The sequence below is a fragment of the Mytilus galloprovincialis genome, chromosome 14 (genome assembly GCF_965363235.1).
Source record: "Mytilus galloprovincialis chromosome 14, xbMytGall1.hap1.1, whole genome shotgun sequence".
Classification (NCBI taxonomy): Eukaryota; Metazoa; Mollusca; class Bivalvia; order Mytilida; family Mytilidae; genus Mytilus; species Mytilus galloprovincialis.
In genome coordinates, this window is record NC_134851.1 from 68118324 (window position 1) to 68132862 (window position 14539).

Here is a 14539-nt window from a genome sequence, read left to right on the forward strand (position 1 = left end):
TGAATACACACAAGCATAGTCAAACACAATCATAATTAATCACAATTTCAAGTAGTCAAACTAGCAATTAAAGTTTGTAAAGCTTCGGATTGCAGTAAAATCTACAAAATCTATTTGAAAAAAACGGCAATACTCTTTATAGTTTTAGCATCAATCGCTTAAATTTCACCGAAAGTAAACATAAGAATGATATACAATGTCATTGCTAATTTGGCTGTAACACAATTTACTATAACACTGCATGGTATATAGTAAATGTAATGTATCAAGTAATATGTCATCTCGAAAACAACATTTATCTAATTCTACGACCTCAATAGATACATAAGATTACGCTATTTTTACAATAGATAGAATCGTAGCATTTTAGATACTGTGGATTTTAAAATGTATTCTAGAACTCATAGATTCAAAAATGGAAGAACTGTTTTTAACAAAAAATAGTACGAAATATACTTTTAAAACGAAAGAGCGTTACATTATAAATGTATAAAGCTTACTGTCACAAGTAAATTTGGACAGTTGTTTTATATCACGATCACGAAATGAGGAAAGACAGCCATTAGTACTACAGTCATATTGTTAGGAACACAATGAATATATTTGAAACATTGAAAAACTCTTTTAAATATAGTTGGATGATGAAATATTCTTTTCAGACCTCACTTTGTTCAGCTTTTATGTTGAAACATAAAATTGAAACCGCGTTTAAGATCATAATAATGAAGATTTATTTCGGTTATATTTTAAGATTCCGACTGTGTTCTATTAAAATTTTTACAATATCTGTTTGTCCCTCCTTAGAAGCAACAAATAAAACTGGTTTTTTTTAATTATAAAGAAACTAAGGTTTTAACTCCCTCAGGCAAAGTAGACCTTAGATGATTTGGCTATTTGTTTTATGTATGTTTCCTTATACATTCTCGGATTTCAAATGTTTGGCTTTGGGCGTTCCTGATGAGGGAAAATCTAGAAAAGCGCTTAGGACGCATGAAATTATTAAAAGTGTTGTTTTCAATTTTTTAACCTTATCATTCTAGCCTTTATTGAAAGCAATAAACAAAGGTGATTCGAAGTTACCTTTACATATGTTAAGATTGCTGGTCTGCTCTAAAAATCTTGTAACATCAACATAACCATTTTTTAGATAAATATGATATATTGTTAACATTACCGATATAAAGATCAGCATTATTCTTTTATAATAATGAAAATAAAAAAAATCACAAAAATTATGCACTAGGAAAACAATTCAGAAACGAAAATTCCCAAATTACATGTCAAAATCAAAAGTTCATCCACACATAAAAGCAATGGACAACTTATATAAACTTTTAGAAGCAAAAAAATAACAATAATGATGCTGTCGCTATTAATATTGCAGATATTATTAACACAGTTGTGTTCTAACAATAATTGTACAATATCAACATTACTTTCCTTAGATACTATAAAAACTATTAGACATGTTACGAAAAGGTATATTCTCGACGCTTAGGTTGACAAATTACACTTTAAAATTGGGGACGGTGTCAAAACATTGATTATAGATTTAAATAAGTAAAATTTAAATCCTGTGCGTCTTGGTTAATTCACATCACATTTATCTAGAACATCATCATTTAACAGTTTAACATCCTATATGACAATTGCTATTGTGATATCATTGCTATCATTAGACATGAAAGGTGTACGCGTGCAAGAGTGGGTGGGCTGAGAGATATACAAGTTCATTCGATTCTAAAATTTATATTGATAATATATACTTAGTAAGCCAGCCAGATTTTAGTTTTAGTGTTGTATGATAGTTCCTGAAAAATCTGTCGCTCCACTAATCCCACACAAATCTCTACAGTCTGGTTCATTTTTTTCTCTCGGGTGTCTCCGTAAGCTTCCAATGACTGAAAGATTTTAGGCGCCTTATAGTGTGATCGACATATAGCCGACACTCTGATATATGCAAATTAATTTGTTTAACATTTTCTTCTTTCTGTTTGTGGTTTAGCTCTTAGATGATGGCGACTGCAGGGGGTAACAAGGGGCGATCGACATAGATAAATTTTATCTGCTAAGATGACAAAATTTTGGGGGAAATCTAACTCCAAACCTGGTCCAAATATTGATGAACATCATTTTAATGTCCTAGGAAACTAAATCTTATATGATTTTATTGTCCACAATCACTTGTGTATGAATTCAATGTCTGTGTCCGGTATAAAATTGTTCTTGAGGCTCAGTATGTGGTCTGAGAGGTTCCGTCGATTGCAGCTAACGCTGTGGGTAATGTTTGCCACCCACCGCGTAGTTGGCGTCAATTTTCTACGGTTGGTCAAAAATATTGGGGGAATATATTTCCCAAAGAATTGAAACCAAAACATTTATTTATAAAAAGAGGAAACGCGCAAAACGCACAACTCTTGATCTTGCTAGAGAAAAATCAACTGTTGTATTACAAGTTTATTAAAAAGAAATATGCCGAAAGTCCTTGGAGTGACTCTGGGCTCTTCTGATAGTGAAAGCAGTTAAATAAAAGCGCGATTTCATATTTCCCCCGCGTAGGTTTACAAAAATAATGAGATGTGGTATTAGTAACAATGAAACATCTATCCATCTATTTATTAGCATTCATAAGGTCTTTACTTTGACAATGAGAAAAACCTATACCGTATACTAGTACGTAGTCGGCTATAAGAGATCCAGAAAAAAGTGAAGTGATTTATAATAAAATCATTTACGAAGAACTAATATGACAGACATGCAGTAGCCAACGACAACCACTGAACTACAGGCCCTTGACTTAGGACAGGCTAAAGTACTGCAGGCTTAAACATGTGTGAAATATATTTCCTGCATTTTTTATCGCTCTATTCTGTACGACCTTTTTTCGTTTATTAATTTATCCTGCTTTTTTTTTTTTACATAAGCTGTCACCCTGCCTTTTTTTGGCCAAGTTTCTCATTCTTCCTTTTTTTTTTTTAACTCAAAACTCCTGTCCTGCCTTTTTCAAATTTAATCCAATTTCCACAAAACGTTTAAGGAATTAATAAAATACAAAATATATGCATAAGGTGGTGTTAAGGTGTAAATGCAAAGTCATGCAATGCTTTTGAAACTCTTCAGGGATGTTCAACCGGTCAGTAGTGAGTCATATTTTACACAAACATCTTATCGTTCTGAACATACATGAAATATTTGCCACTGGACGTTAATCAACCATCAATCAATCACAAACCCCTTATAAAGAAACCGTTCAAGTTAAGACAAAGTTAGAAGGAAATAAAGGAAGAAAATACATGCCTTCGAAGCTATATTACCGGGAGTAAATTTTCTAAAACTATAATGCATCATGTTTCAAGTTGAAATTCTATAAAAATCGTGATTTAGGTGTTTTAAAACAGACCTCGTTTGATAACCAGGTGCTCCGCACGGCGCAGCTTTATACGACCCCAGTGGTCGAACCCTGAACAGTTGGGGCAAATTTGGTCACAATATTCAAGCTTGATACTGTCTGAATTTTGATTGTGATCAAAGTTTTGAGATAATATAGGTTTTTGCCACAAAATTAATGTGGTTCAAGATCCAACACATCTATTGCACAATACTGTGCAATTGAATATTTCTTATTGAAACTTTTAAAAATTTGAAATTTGAAAAATGTTGAAAAAAAAAATCCCTTAAAAAATGGTAAACTGAGATCCCCCCCAATTTATTGAAACCCCCCTTGGAGCAATAACCCTTAAACTCAATCCCATGCTTTCCTTTGTAATATTGAACCTTGTAGTACGATTTCAGAGAGATCCATACACTTAAACACAAGTTATTGTCATGATTGTTTGGAAACTAGAAACATGCTTCTTTTTGGCCCTTTTTTGGCTCTTAATTCCTACATATTTTGGGCAATTAACCCAAAACTTAATCCCAGCCTCCCCTTTGTTATATGGTACATTGTGGTACAATTTCAGAGAGATCCATGCAATTACACACAAGGTATTGTCTGGAAACTAGAAAAATGCTTGTGTTGACCCCTTTTCGGCCCTTAATTCCTAAACTTTGGCCCCATAACCCCTTAAATGAATCCAAACATTCTACTTGTGATTTTAAACATTGCAGTATACTTTCAGAGCAATTGAAATACTGGTAAACAAGTTGTTATCCTGAAACTAGAAAAATGCTTATTTTGGCCCCTTTTGGGCCCCTAATTCCTAAACGGTTCGGACCATCATCCCTAAAATAAATCCCAACCTTCCTTTTGTGGAATTGAACCTTCTGAAAATATTTTATTAAGATCTATTCACTTAAACTAAAGTTATTATCCGGAAACCAAAGTGTCTTCGGACGACGACGACGCAGACGACGCTGACGACGCAGACGACGACATCATACCATTATACGAACCCAAAATTTTTTTGGGGTCGTATAAAAATTTAGGTGGCAAACAACTGGATCAATATACATACACTACTTAGTTTGCTTTTCATAACTATATAAAAATGACCAGTTACATTTATATTCACGATTAGGTACATAAAACAGAATACCTAAGATTATTTGCAAGGTCTATGAATGGATCGCCGAAGAATCCACACACATATGTACCCCGTGTCTCCGTTGCCCGATCATCTACTGCATGTACATGACCGTCCCCCCCCCTCATTTGTTTGCATTAGAGTTTCATAAAAATATTATGGAATTTATTATTTCTTATATTTCTTATGGTACAAATGTTATTGAATATTCGTTCCATACGGAATTGTCTCCAAAAGGATCAATGCAGTTTTTAAATAATATTCAATGTAAACATAGGTAATCTCTTTCGAGTTTTGACACAGTCCCCACATTTAAAGTGTAAGTTGTCAACCTCAGCGTCGTCAATATACCATTTCGTAACATGTCTATTTCATTGTTATTATAACATATATAAGGATTACATCAGTGTTCTTAACAAACCTTTACTATATCAATATGATAAAAATGAGAATGAAAAAGGGGAATGTGCCGAGGAAAAAACAGCCCGACCAAAGCACAGAAAACATTCTTAGATGAAGCAAACAAAGGTAAAATATTATCATAATTTTATTTTTGTGGGTTACTGTTTTGTTCTAACAACAATTTGACAATATCAGTATGTCCGTTCTCAAATGCAGCAAATAAAGGAGATGTATTGTTATCATTGCAGATATTATAATTACATCCGTGTTTTAACAAAAGCCTAACAATATCAATATGACCATTCTTGGATGCAGCAAACAAAGGCGACATATTCTCATTGTTACATTTGTTAGGATCACATTTATGATCTAATAACAACTTTACAGTATCAGTATGACCGACCATGCAAGATATGAATAAAGGAGATTCATTTTTCTTATTACAAATATTGAAATCGCAGTTATTTTTTAATAATAATTCCACTACATTAGTTTGGGACATCTTTGAAGCTTTAAACAAAAGCGATTCATTTTCATTATTACATATATTTAGATCAGATTTAGTTTCTAAATGAATTTTTACAACATCAGTATGATTGTTCTCAATTGCTCGAAATAAAGGTGTTTCACCCAGCTCATTTTTAATCGTAGGATCTGCATTATTATCTAACAATATTTTGACAATATCAATATTACCTTGACTAGAAGCTACATGAAGTGGCGTTTCACGACTAATTTTATCACCATCATTAGGATCAGCCATATGATTTAATAACAGCAGAGTTAAAGAAGGATTTCCTTGACAAACTGCTTCATACAACGGTGGTTTAGTAAATTTACAATTGCGATTACAATCGGCTTTGTATTCTAACAATAACTTTACAATACTATCGTTCTGTTGCTGTAAAGCTACTTGCAAAGGCGTTTCCTTTCTAATAAAATTGCTCTTAACATTTACATTAGCATTTCGAGTTAACAATAATTTTACTAAATCAATATTACCGTTCTTTACGGCTACATGCAAAGGGGCTTGACTTCCCTTTTCCAACCAACCAATTATATTAGGATCGGCTTGATGATCTAATAGTAATTTTGAAATGCCAACATTTCCCTTCTCAAGGGCAAAATATAAAGGCGTACCTTTCCAGTCTCTAACATTTACATCTACATGTTCTGTTAAAAGTATTGGTATCATATCCCAATAACATTGACGGGTCATCGATAATAGTATATTTGATAAATCCTCACTTGACATATCAAGTAAAGCTTTAGATAGGTCGACTTCAAGCCGAAGGTATTGAAACAAGTTAGTGCGGAAAGTCAAATATTTGAACTGCCTATTAAGAAAGATGTCCTTTATGAAACCTTTTTGAACGTCTTTCAAAATTCGTTTAAAATAATTGTTTTCCTCCATATCAGGAACTGTTATATCATTTTCGTCCTTTGTTAGGTTTTGATTTTGATTTTTTATTGATTCTAGTACAAATCTATCACGTACTACATCTCGATGGGCTACCTCAAGAACCAGGTCTAAGAAATGCTCCCCACAAAACGATAGAAAAATATCATATATCTTGTCATGAAGTATTCTGTAGGTCGATACTGTTTTCTTAACATAAGACATCTCAAGCTTTTGTAATTCAAACTTGACGATTTTTATTGAGAAACGCGCATTAAGATGAAAATGATCGGCTATGGCTTCCAACAGGTTTGTCATACTATGTGATCTTGATAACATGTTTTCATCTAAACTATTGTTAAAGGCAATAAACAAACTCAGCGTGGCCAGTGTTGTTTGATCAGTTGCTTTTCTCAACAAGTTCAAATACTTCTTATCGGATTAGCAAAGAAATTAAGAACACCAGTTAATTTCTGTTTTGAATAAAGGCAGCATAATAAAGGAAAGAAGCTAAATTTTTCAACTATCCCTGACTGTTTTATAACAATTATATCACTCTCTGTTAGGTAGATTCTTGCTATTTGATTTCTTTCGAATTCTGTTAGACTGTAATTTGACACAAAGTCACATGCTGTTGACAAGAGTTTTAGACCCTCAAATGACCGATCACAATAAATGTGTTTTCGACATGATAACAAAATTTTTACCTTGTGATCTGCAATTACTTTTTGTATGTCAGTTGACAATGTTTCCCAACGAGTGATGAGTCCATGGTTAATGGTTGCTTTTCCACAAAAATCATCCAAAACAAACACTTGTTTATATTTTGGTTCACAGTATTGAATTATTTCTTCTGGACTGTGGACAGGAACAATGTTATAGCCTTCTTTATTGTGAAGCAGAAGAGCAACATGGTGAATAGCAGTGGACTTTCCACAGCCTGACGAACCTACAGCCACAATGACATCTTTCGTTTTGAGAAGCTCTTCTATGCGACTGATAGCTCTGGTTTTCACAACCTTATTTTCGTTCTCTCTCCATTCGTCTATTAAATCTTCGTGGATTTCTATAATCACAAAATAAAATAACATTATTTAAAAGAATCGTAAATGCAAACAACTCTATACACTTCGTCTTCTGAAGTGCTTTCCTGTTTAACCTCAATCAGAAACTCGCAAACCTAAACATTTGAAATCCTCGGTTGTATTAAAACGTAGCAATATTATGACTTATATGACTAAATTGGACATAAGAGAAATAGCAGAATTTGGCTATCATGTAAGGTAAATAAGTGCAATTTGTAAATTTTCAAAGGAGTAGGTTCAGTAAGACCCCTTTTTGGCCCCAACATATAGCAGTTTTACAAAATTGTTAAAATGTAAACCTTTAGTTATTTATTGAACAGTAGAATGCTTCTGCTACATAAATATGGGCTGTTTTTGACAATACAATGCATATATATCCGGCACTAGCACCATTAAGTCATGCTAAATTACTGAAATCCTCATAATTCTAGCATTTTAGTTAAATTTTAGACGGTTTTCGTGTAAAATGAAAGTGGCCGCATTCGTGTTCATCCTTAATATTGAAATGTAAGTTGTATTTTATGATATAACATAACATATATAAAGGTTGAGGATGAACACGGATGCGGCCACTTTCATTTTTACCAAAAACCATCTGAAAAGTGACATTTTTCGGCATATTTGGTAGATTTTTCATATTTGAGCTTGAATCGGATCGTTTTTAATGACTAAATCTGTTAAAATCTTTCACATAAACTAATTAATTCAAAGAAAATAGACACTTAAGTGTTTAAAAAGTTGTCAAAATCTTTCGTCAGATTAACCTGAAATTTGAGGCCAAAATCGGTCCTTACCGGACCTACTCCTTTGCTATTTTTATATACTTACTTGCAGTAACATATTTAATTAAGATGGATGTTGTCAAAAATACTTACTTTGTAATGCTTTTGGAACCTGACTTGACTCTTTCCGTGAATTTCTTATTTCTATCAGTACTTCCTTATCAATAGTGTTCAGTATTCTATCTTTTAGGTCATCACATATATGTTTAAATTGTGGTCCACCAAGTCTTTGAATAGCCTGTAGCAAGAACACTGAATATATAGTATTTGAAGAAATTTCGAAGATTTTTTTTTCTGCCTTTGCTGTCTAGGATAGGAATAGGCAATTCAATAAGTTGATACAGCCAACTTTACAAACAGAAGCTACAAAACTAGAGAAATAGTAAAAATAAAAACATACAGAAGTCTGAGGAAATCCCTAAGAAAATGGCAAAATCAAAAGATAAATAACAGCAAACGAATTGACAACAACTGTCATATTCCTGAATTGGTACAGGTATTTTCCTATGTAGAAAATGGTGGATTAAACCTGGTTTTAAAGCTAGCTAAACTTCACACTTGTATGGCAGTCACATAAAAATCCATTATATATTGACAACGATGTGTGAACAAATCAAGCAGACATAATAGGTAGATATGTCTAGAATAGGGACACACCAGTCAACAATGTGTTATCGTATTTCTCCCTATAAAACAAATAAATATATAAAAAAACAGAGATTATATAATCTAGAATCACAATTGTCTTGAAACTAAGATCAGATTTATCAACAGTTATTCAACATTAACACATCCTACAGTAACAGCCCACAAGTAAAGAGTCCATTCATGAAAGTTATGGTGTTTGATAATATTCGTCTTTGAACGTATCACTTGTTATTAAGTGGGTCAAAACATGCCTGTGTTAGGTCATAGAATCTAACGCTTATCAGAATCAATGAATGTTCATTACATAGAGATCGCGTGTCCGGAATAACGCCTTTAGTTCTCAGCCGAAAAAGTGTCTCATATCAATGGATGACTTTGGAACAGCGATATACTACTGTTGCCTTCATTTATCCTTTCCTCATATAGGAAGATGTCGATCACTTTTCTGTACAAATACACAATGGACATTGTTGACAACAGTTTTCTGATAACTGCCAAATATAAATAACGGCAACTGATAACTGCCAAAAATAAATAAAGGCAACAGTAGTATACCGCTGTTCAAAAGTCATAAATCGATTGAGAGAAATCAAATCCGGGTTATAAACTAAAACCGAGAGAAACACATCAACTATAAGAGGAAAACAACAAAACAAAACAAAACTTACACAACTTTGAAGTGCAACAAAAAGCAAACAGCAACACAACATACACAGAAAAGAACTATTTGACAACAACTGCCATATTCTTGACTTGGTACATGATAATTCATGACGAAATGGTGGGTTAAACCTAGTTTTGTGCCTAGCTTAAAACCTCGCTTTATTGCAATGTTGATATACCGCTAAATGACAACATTACATACCGGAAAACAGTACGATTAAATGCAAGAACAATATAAGACATTTGACCTAATCAACTTAAGCCATTCAAAATGGAAATTACGTTGAAAAAAAGACATGAATTCTTCTTCAGAAGAGTGTACGAAGAATTTTCGGCCAAATTAAATATCCATCGTCTTGAGGCGCGAAATTAAATGTAAAATATAAACGCTCTATTCGTAGTTAAATGAAATCAAATCGACGGCTTCCATCATTTATTGCTTTGGGAATACATGAGAATTACATTGCGGTAAAGGCCAAATGACCATCATTGATGACCGATACCTCTAAAAAATATAGTTGTCGCCATTGAGGAGACGCATGAAACTTTCTAAGCAGTGTAATATCTTGATTAATTAATGTTTTTACAGTTTCGTTTTGATTGATCTGATCTTTGGTGTTTTAACGCCACTTTTAAGAACCCTTTTTCTTTGGCTATATCATGCCGGCAAATTTATATTGGTGAAGGACGCCTCAGTGCTCGGATAAAACCACAGATCTTCGATAGACAAATTGACAAGCCAAGTCATTAGAATTGAGTGCAGGTGCACGAGCGGGGTTCGAACTTGCAACCTCAGTTATTGCTGGCTACCCATAACAGAAGTAACTACTTAAACCACTCGTCCAACGTGGTTCCAGCTTAGCTTTGAGTTTCAACTTTTCTCCAGTTTAATATTGTTTTGTCTACGTACAATAAACTATTTAGTTACCTGGCAAATATCAAACCAATACGTCTCGAAATCTTTACTTGTCAACTTCCAAGCATCACGATGTGCGAACATGTTTCTGTAGTATTTCAACCTGGACAAATCTGCCCCTTCACTGACATCTGACTTAAGTGGTAAAATGTCTCCTACCTGTATTGGTGTAAGGTGTCGAATCAAGCAGATCATCAATGTCAAGTCAAATTTAGTTGAAGTGACTGTTCCTGGGAAATTTGAAAATAAAATATGAATATGAACAAACGATTTATTAAAAAGAAGTACTGTGTAAAGCAGGTATTTGTAGTCATCAACCAATCTCCGGCGCAGAGTTCATATCCGTTCCATACATGCTCCGCAATACTGCACTTAATATGACCTCTGCCATACATTGTCCGACCCCATGAGGAAATTTCCTCATGGCCGACAAGCATTCGGTATTCTCTGCAAAGTCCCTTGCGTGATACACAACCTAGCGAGGACTGTCGAAATTTTTTATGCGGAAGGTTCGGAGTAATCAGGTAAAGTGGCGATGGCGGAAATTATGAGAATCATCTTATCGCTTCATCTCCTTCAACTAGGATTGTCGCCAAATTGAAGATTTAAAATTACTTTCACGAAACGTGCATATGATGCAAACACAAAATTTCAATCCTGGTAACTATGAGGAGTATATTTGAAGCGAAAAAAGAAGAAATTCTATGAATTTTGCCGACAGGCTACATGTACGGCAAATTATCTTGAGTCTTTCAAGCTTTTTATCACTCGGTTAGCACTTTTGATCCTGGTCCTTGATGGTAGTTGTCCACTTAGCAGCTCTGTAATCCACAGGGGTTTGTTACAATTTGCCGGGTTCATATTTACATAAGAAACCCCCAAAAATCACACTTCATTTTACATGTCATAGAGTGATACTGATAGACATAGAAGCATACTATAGGCGGATCCAGGGGGCTTGCCCTCCCTTTTCTTGAGAAAAAAATAGGTTGATTATATAGGGAATCGCTGAAGCATGACTGGAGTGGGCTCCCGTTAGGTCAGTCAGATACCGCCCCCCCCCCCCTTTTATGAAAAGTTCTCGATCCACCACTGAGGAGACTGATTATCCAGTTGGAACAAAGTACATGTAAGTGAAAGTCTTATTGAAATAATGATTTGAAACAAAGTTGCAAAGGAGGTTCCACCCTTGTAATTTTTTTCGGTTTTTAAATTGTATAGATTAAAGTAAACAAACAAGCCCAGCAAATTGTAACAAAACCCCTCCCTGTGTTCCAAAGTTTTTGCATAAAGAACAAATTAAGAAATTAAGAAGATCTAAGGTTGGGAAATCTGGAATAAAGTGCTAGATATTACTACAAGGCCACACTTAAAAATATTTTGGTTTACCCAAACCCTACATTCAAAGGTTGAGACAGTGGGTAGGTAGGTAGTCATTTCCTTTTTTTTCCAACAAAAAGAAATTGAAGTATCAGATGTTTATTAATCTTCCTGCCTATCTAATTAAAAAAACAATCTTCCTCAAATCAGGACAATAAAAGATTTTGATTAGGCAGCTATTTTATGGGTAGGTATGATTAGGGCAAGCAAACATATAACAGGCTATTATTTGAACTTGGAATTATTTTCAATTATGGAATTTGCATAATTTCTTGTGTTTAAAATTTTTAATAAATTTCCATGTTTATTTGGTATCATAATCTTTTGAGCGGTTAATAACACTTTCCATACAATGTTTTTTGGTTAGATAGTGTTGTGCGCGGCACAGTACATTCTATTGAAAATATAGTATATTCTTTGTAATAGAAAGTGTTGTGCGCAGCACAGAACATTTCAGTACAGTATAAACATGGAATTTATTAAAAATTTCAATAACAAGAAATCAAGCAAATTCCATATTTAAAAATAATTCCAAGTTCAAATAATAGCCTGTTATATTCTTTTTTTATGGCCCAATGTATCCATACCATTAGGAATCCATTAAACTTCCATTAAAAAAAGGTAAATGGCAAATATTAACAAACCTCTGTGATACATGTATAACATCATAACCCTTTGTCAGAGGGAAAGCCTCTCCTAGCTTGGTGGGGTTGTTCCTATCCTAATAAAAGTTCTTGCTACCAAATGAGAAAAGTATATTGCTTTGCTTTTATGAAGCCTATTCTTGTACAAGCATTCTACAGTACATAGACACCTGTATGAAATAATTCTTTTAAATTCTGAATCTTGCAGTATAACACATGACAATGTTTTTATTACTCTACTTTTATTCTTGCATTTTGACCCCTTCTCTCTAGTATCATATATTCTTGACTTTTACTGCACATTAACCAATATCTATTATTAATATACATGATTGGGGACTGGGTTTTAAGCTAACAGATACCTTGGTAGCTGTTACACCCAAATTATGTCCTGATACTCTTGGCATTATCAATACTTGATATTGGAGTTGTGTGCATTAAACCAGTGATGAATGTATGTACTGTTAATCAATTGCTATTATTTCAAGTTGAAAAAATTCTGGACCCAATTATCACTGCTAAAAAAATATTGTCTCACTGGCAACAAACACATCTCATATTTTTTATTCAGTAAGCCAACAAAACCTGGAAGCTATATTGAGCTTGAATTTTTAATCTTGTAATACATGCCATATTGAATTCAGAATAAATTGAAAAACCATTGTGAGCACATTTACATACCCCACGTCCCCACATTGTCACTGGACAAACAAAATCTCAACAGATTCCTAAGTTTAGTCATAACTTTACATAAGTCAACTGATAACAATTTTCCTCTTTAAGCATGTTAAGTACTAGAAAAAAAATTGAATTTTCATAGAATTTGCAATGAAAAACTGTTGCAGAAGTAAATTGAGGCCAATAAGTTCAAAGGGGAATTACTTCTAGAAAAAGAATTGAATCACAATTTCCTGTTGATATGCACATCTATAAAATTTCATCAAGTTCTGTTGTGTGTTTTCAGAGGATTTGTGATGACAAGTTGTTGAAGACCAGGACTGACAGACAGACAGACAAATGCATGGGTCAAAAACATTATCCCCTCTCTGCAAGTTCATTGTGTGGGTCATGAAATAATTGTCATTGTAAGAGGTAATAATACTGAAGTTTCTCATGCATCAATACAACCATTTTACCAAGCATAGACATGATGTACATGTACAAATGTATCCAGTTTAAGATGCATTTAACCCATTGCATCTTTTTTTGCAAGACAACTGTTATTACTGTTTTCTTTTTGTTGATGGCAGATCTTTATTTGTAACTGAAGTCTTTAATTTAAAATTTTGTGTTTTTGAATGCTGTCCAATGGACTCATACCCAATATTTCCTTGAATTCATATGCTTAAATCTAGGGGAAAAAGTTAAATCAGTTTTATCTGAACATAACTGAAGTTATGAGTAGTATAAAGCAAAAGGCTTTTTTTGAAGTTTTAAAAATGTTAACAATGTGAAGGACATTTATATTTCATACTTCTTGGCTAAAACTGATAAAATGTATTCTGTATTTCTATGTTAATTGTTAACAACAATATGTTCATGATAGATTGAAGAAGACATACAAAATTTCAAAACAACAATTAATAAAATTCATTGTAATTAATACATGTATTAAATGCACACAAATTTTCATGTGCAATTAGAATCACTCCAATTCACTCATTGAAACATAAATAATTTTTTTTTATGAGTTCTTAAGTCTTGTTTGTAAGTTCTTTTAAAGTGAGAGTCTATTCCATTTGTATGTATAATCTATGCAGGCTTGTAATGCTTCTCATGTTTCTAGATAAACCTCCTGTGATCAGGTTAACATAATTGTGATCTGAAAATATAATAATTTTTTTTTTATCTTTGTAATTTCTGGTTTTTATGAAGTTAGGGATATACATGGTATGCCATTGTTTTTCAATCCAGCCGTTTAAATGTCAACACTTTATTCAATATCTCAAAGGAGTAGGGGCATAAAAGACCCTTATTTGACTCACATTAATATAACTTCAAATTTTAAAGGCATCTTAATCCTAAACATTTAAAAAATTGTCCAAACTAGACTAAGGAGCTAAAATAATAAAGAAGTATAACTTTAACCAGATG

General features: G+C 33.2%; 2 protein-coding genes across 2 annotated transcripts in view; both read right to left on the reverse strand.

Moving 5' to 3' along the window:
* Positions 1 to 4898: 4898 nt before the first annotated feature.
* On the reverse strand, positions 4899 to 6746 carry LOC143058866 (uncharacterized). Its single transcript, XM_076232343.1, has one exon. The coding sequence runs from the start codon at positions 6664 to 6666 to the stop codon at positions 5074 to 5076; it is 1593 nt and encodes a 530-aa protein (XP_076088458.1). The 5' UTR covers positions 6667 to 6746; the 3' UTR covers positions 4899 to 5073.
* A 3-nt stretch (positions 6747 to 6749) lies between these two features.
* Positions 6750 to 14539, reverse strand: part of LOC143058158 (uncharacterized) — a 32844-nt gene continuing 25054 nt past the window's right edge. The window contains exons 3-5 of the mRNA XM_076231622.1: positions 10434 to 10651; positions 8288 to 8432; positions 6750 to 7393 (exon numbers count right to left, since the gene is read on the reverse strand). Of these exons, the coding sequence (XP_076087737.1) occupies positions 6750 to 7393; positions 8288 to 8432; positions 10434 to 10651 (1007 nt within the window). The remainder of the gene's footprint in view (positions 7394 to 8287; positions 8433 to 10433; positions 10652 to 14539) is intronic.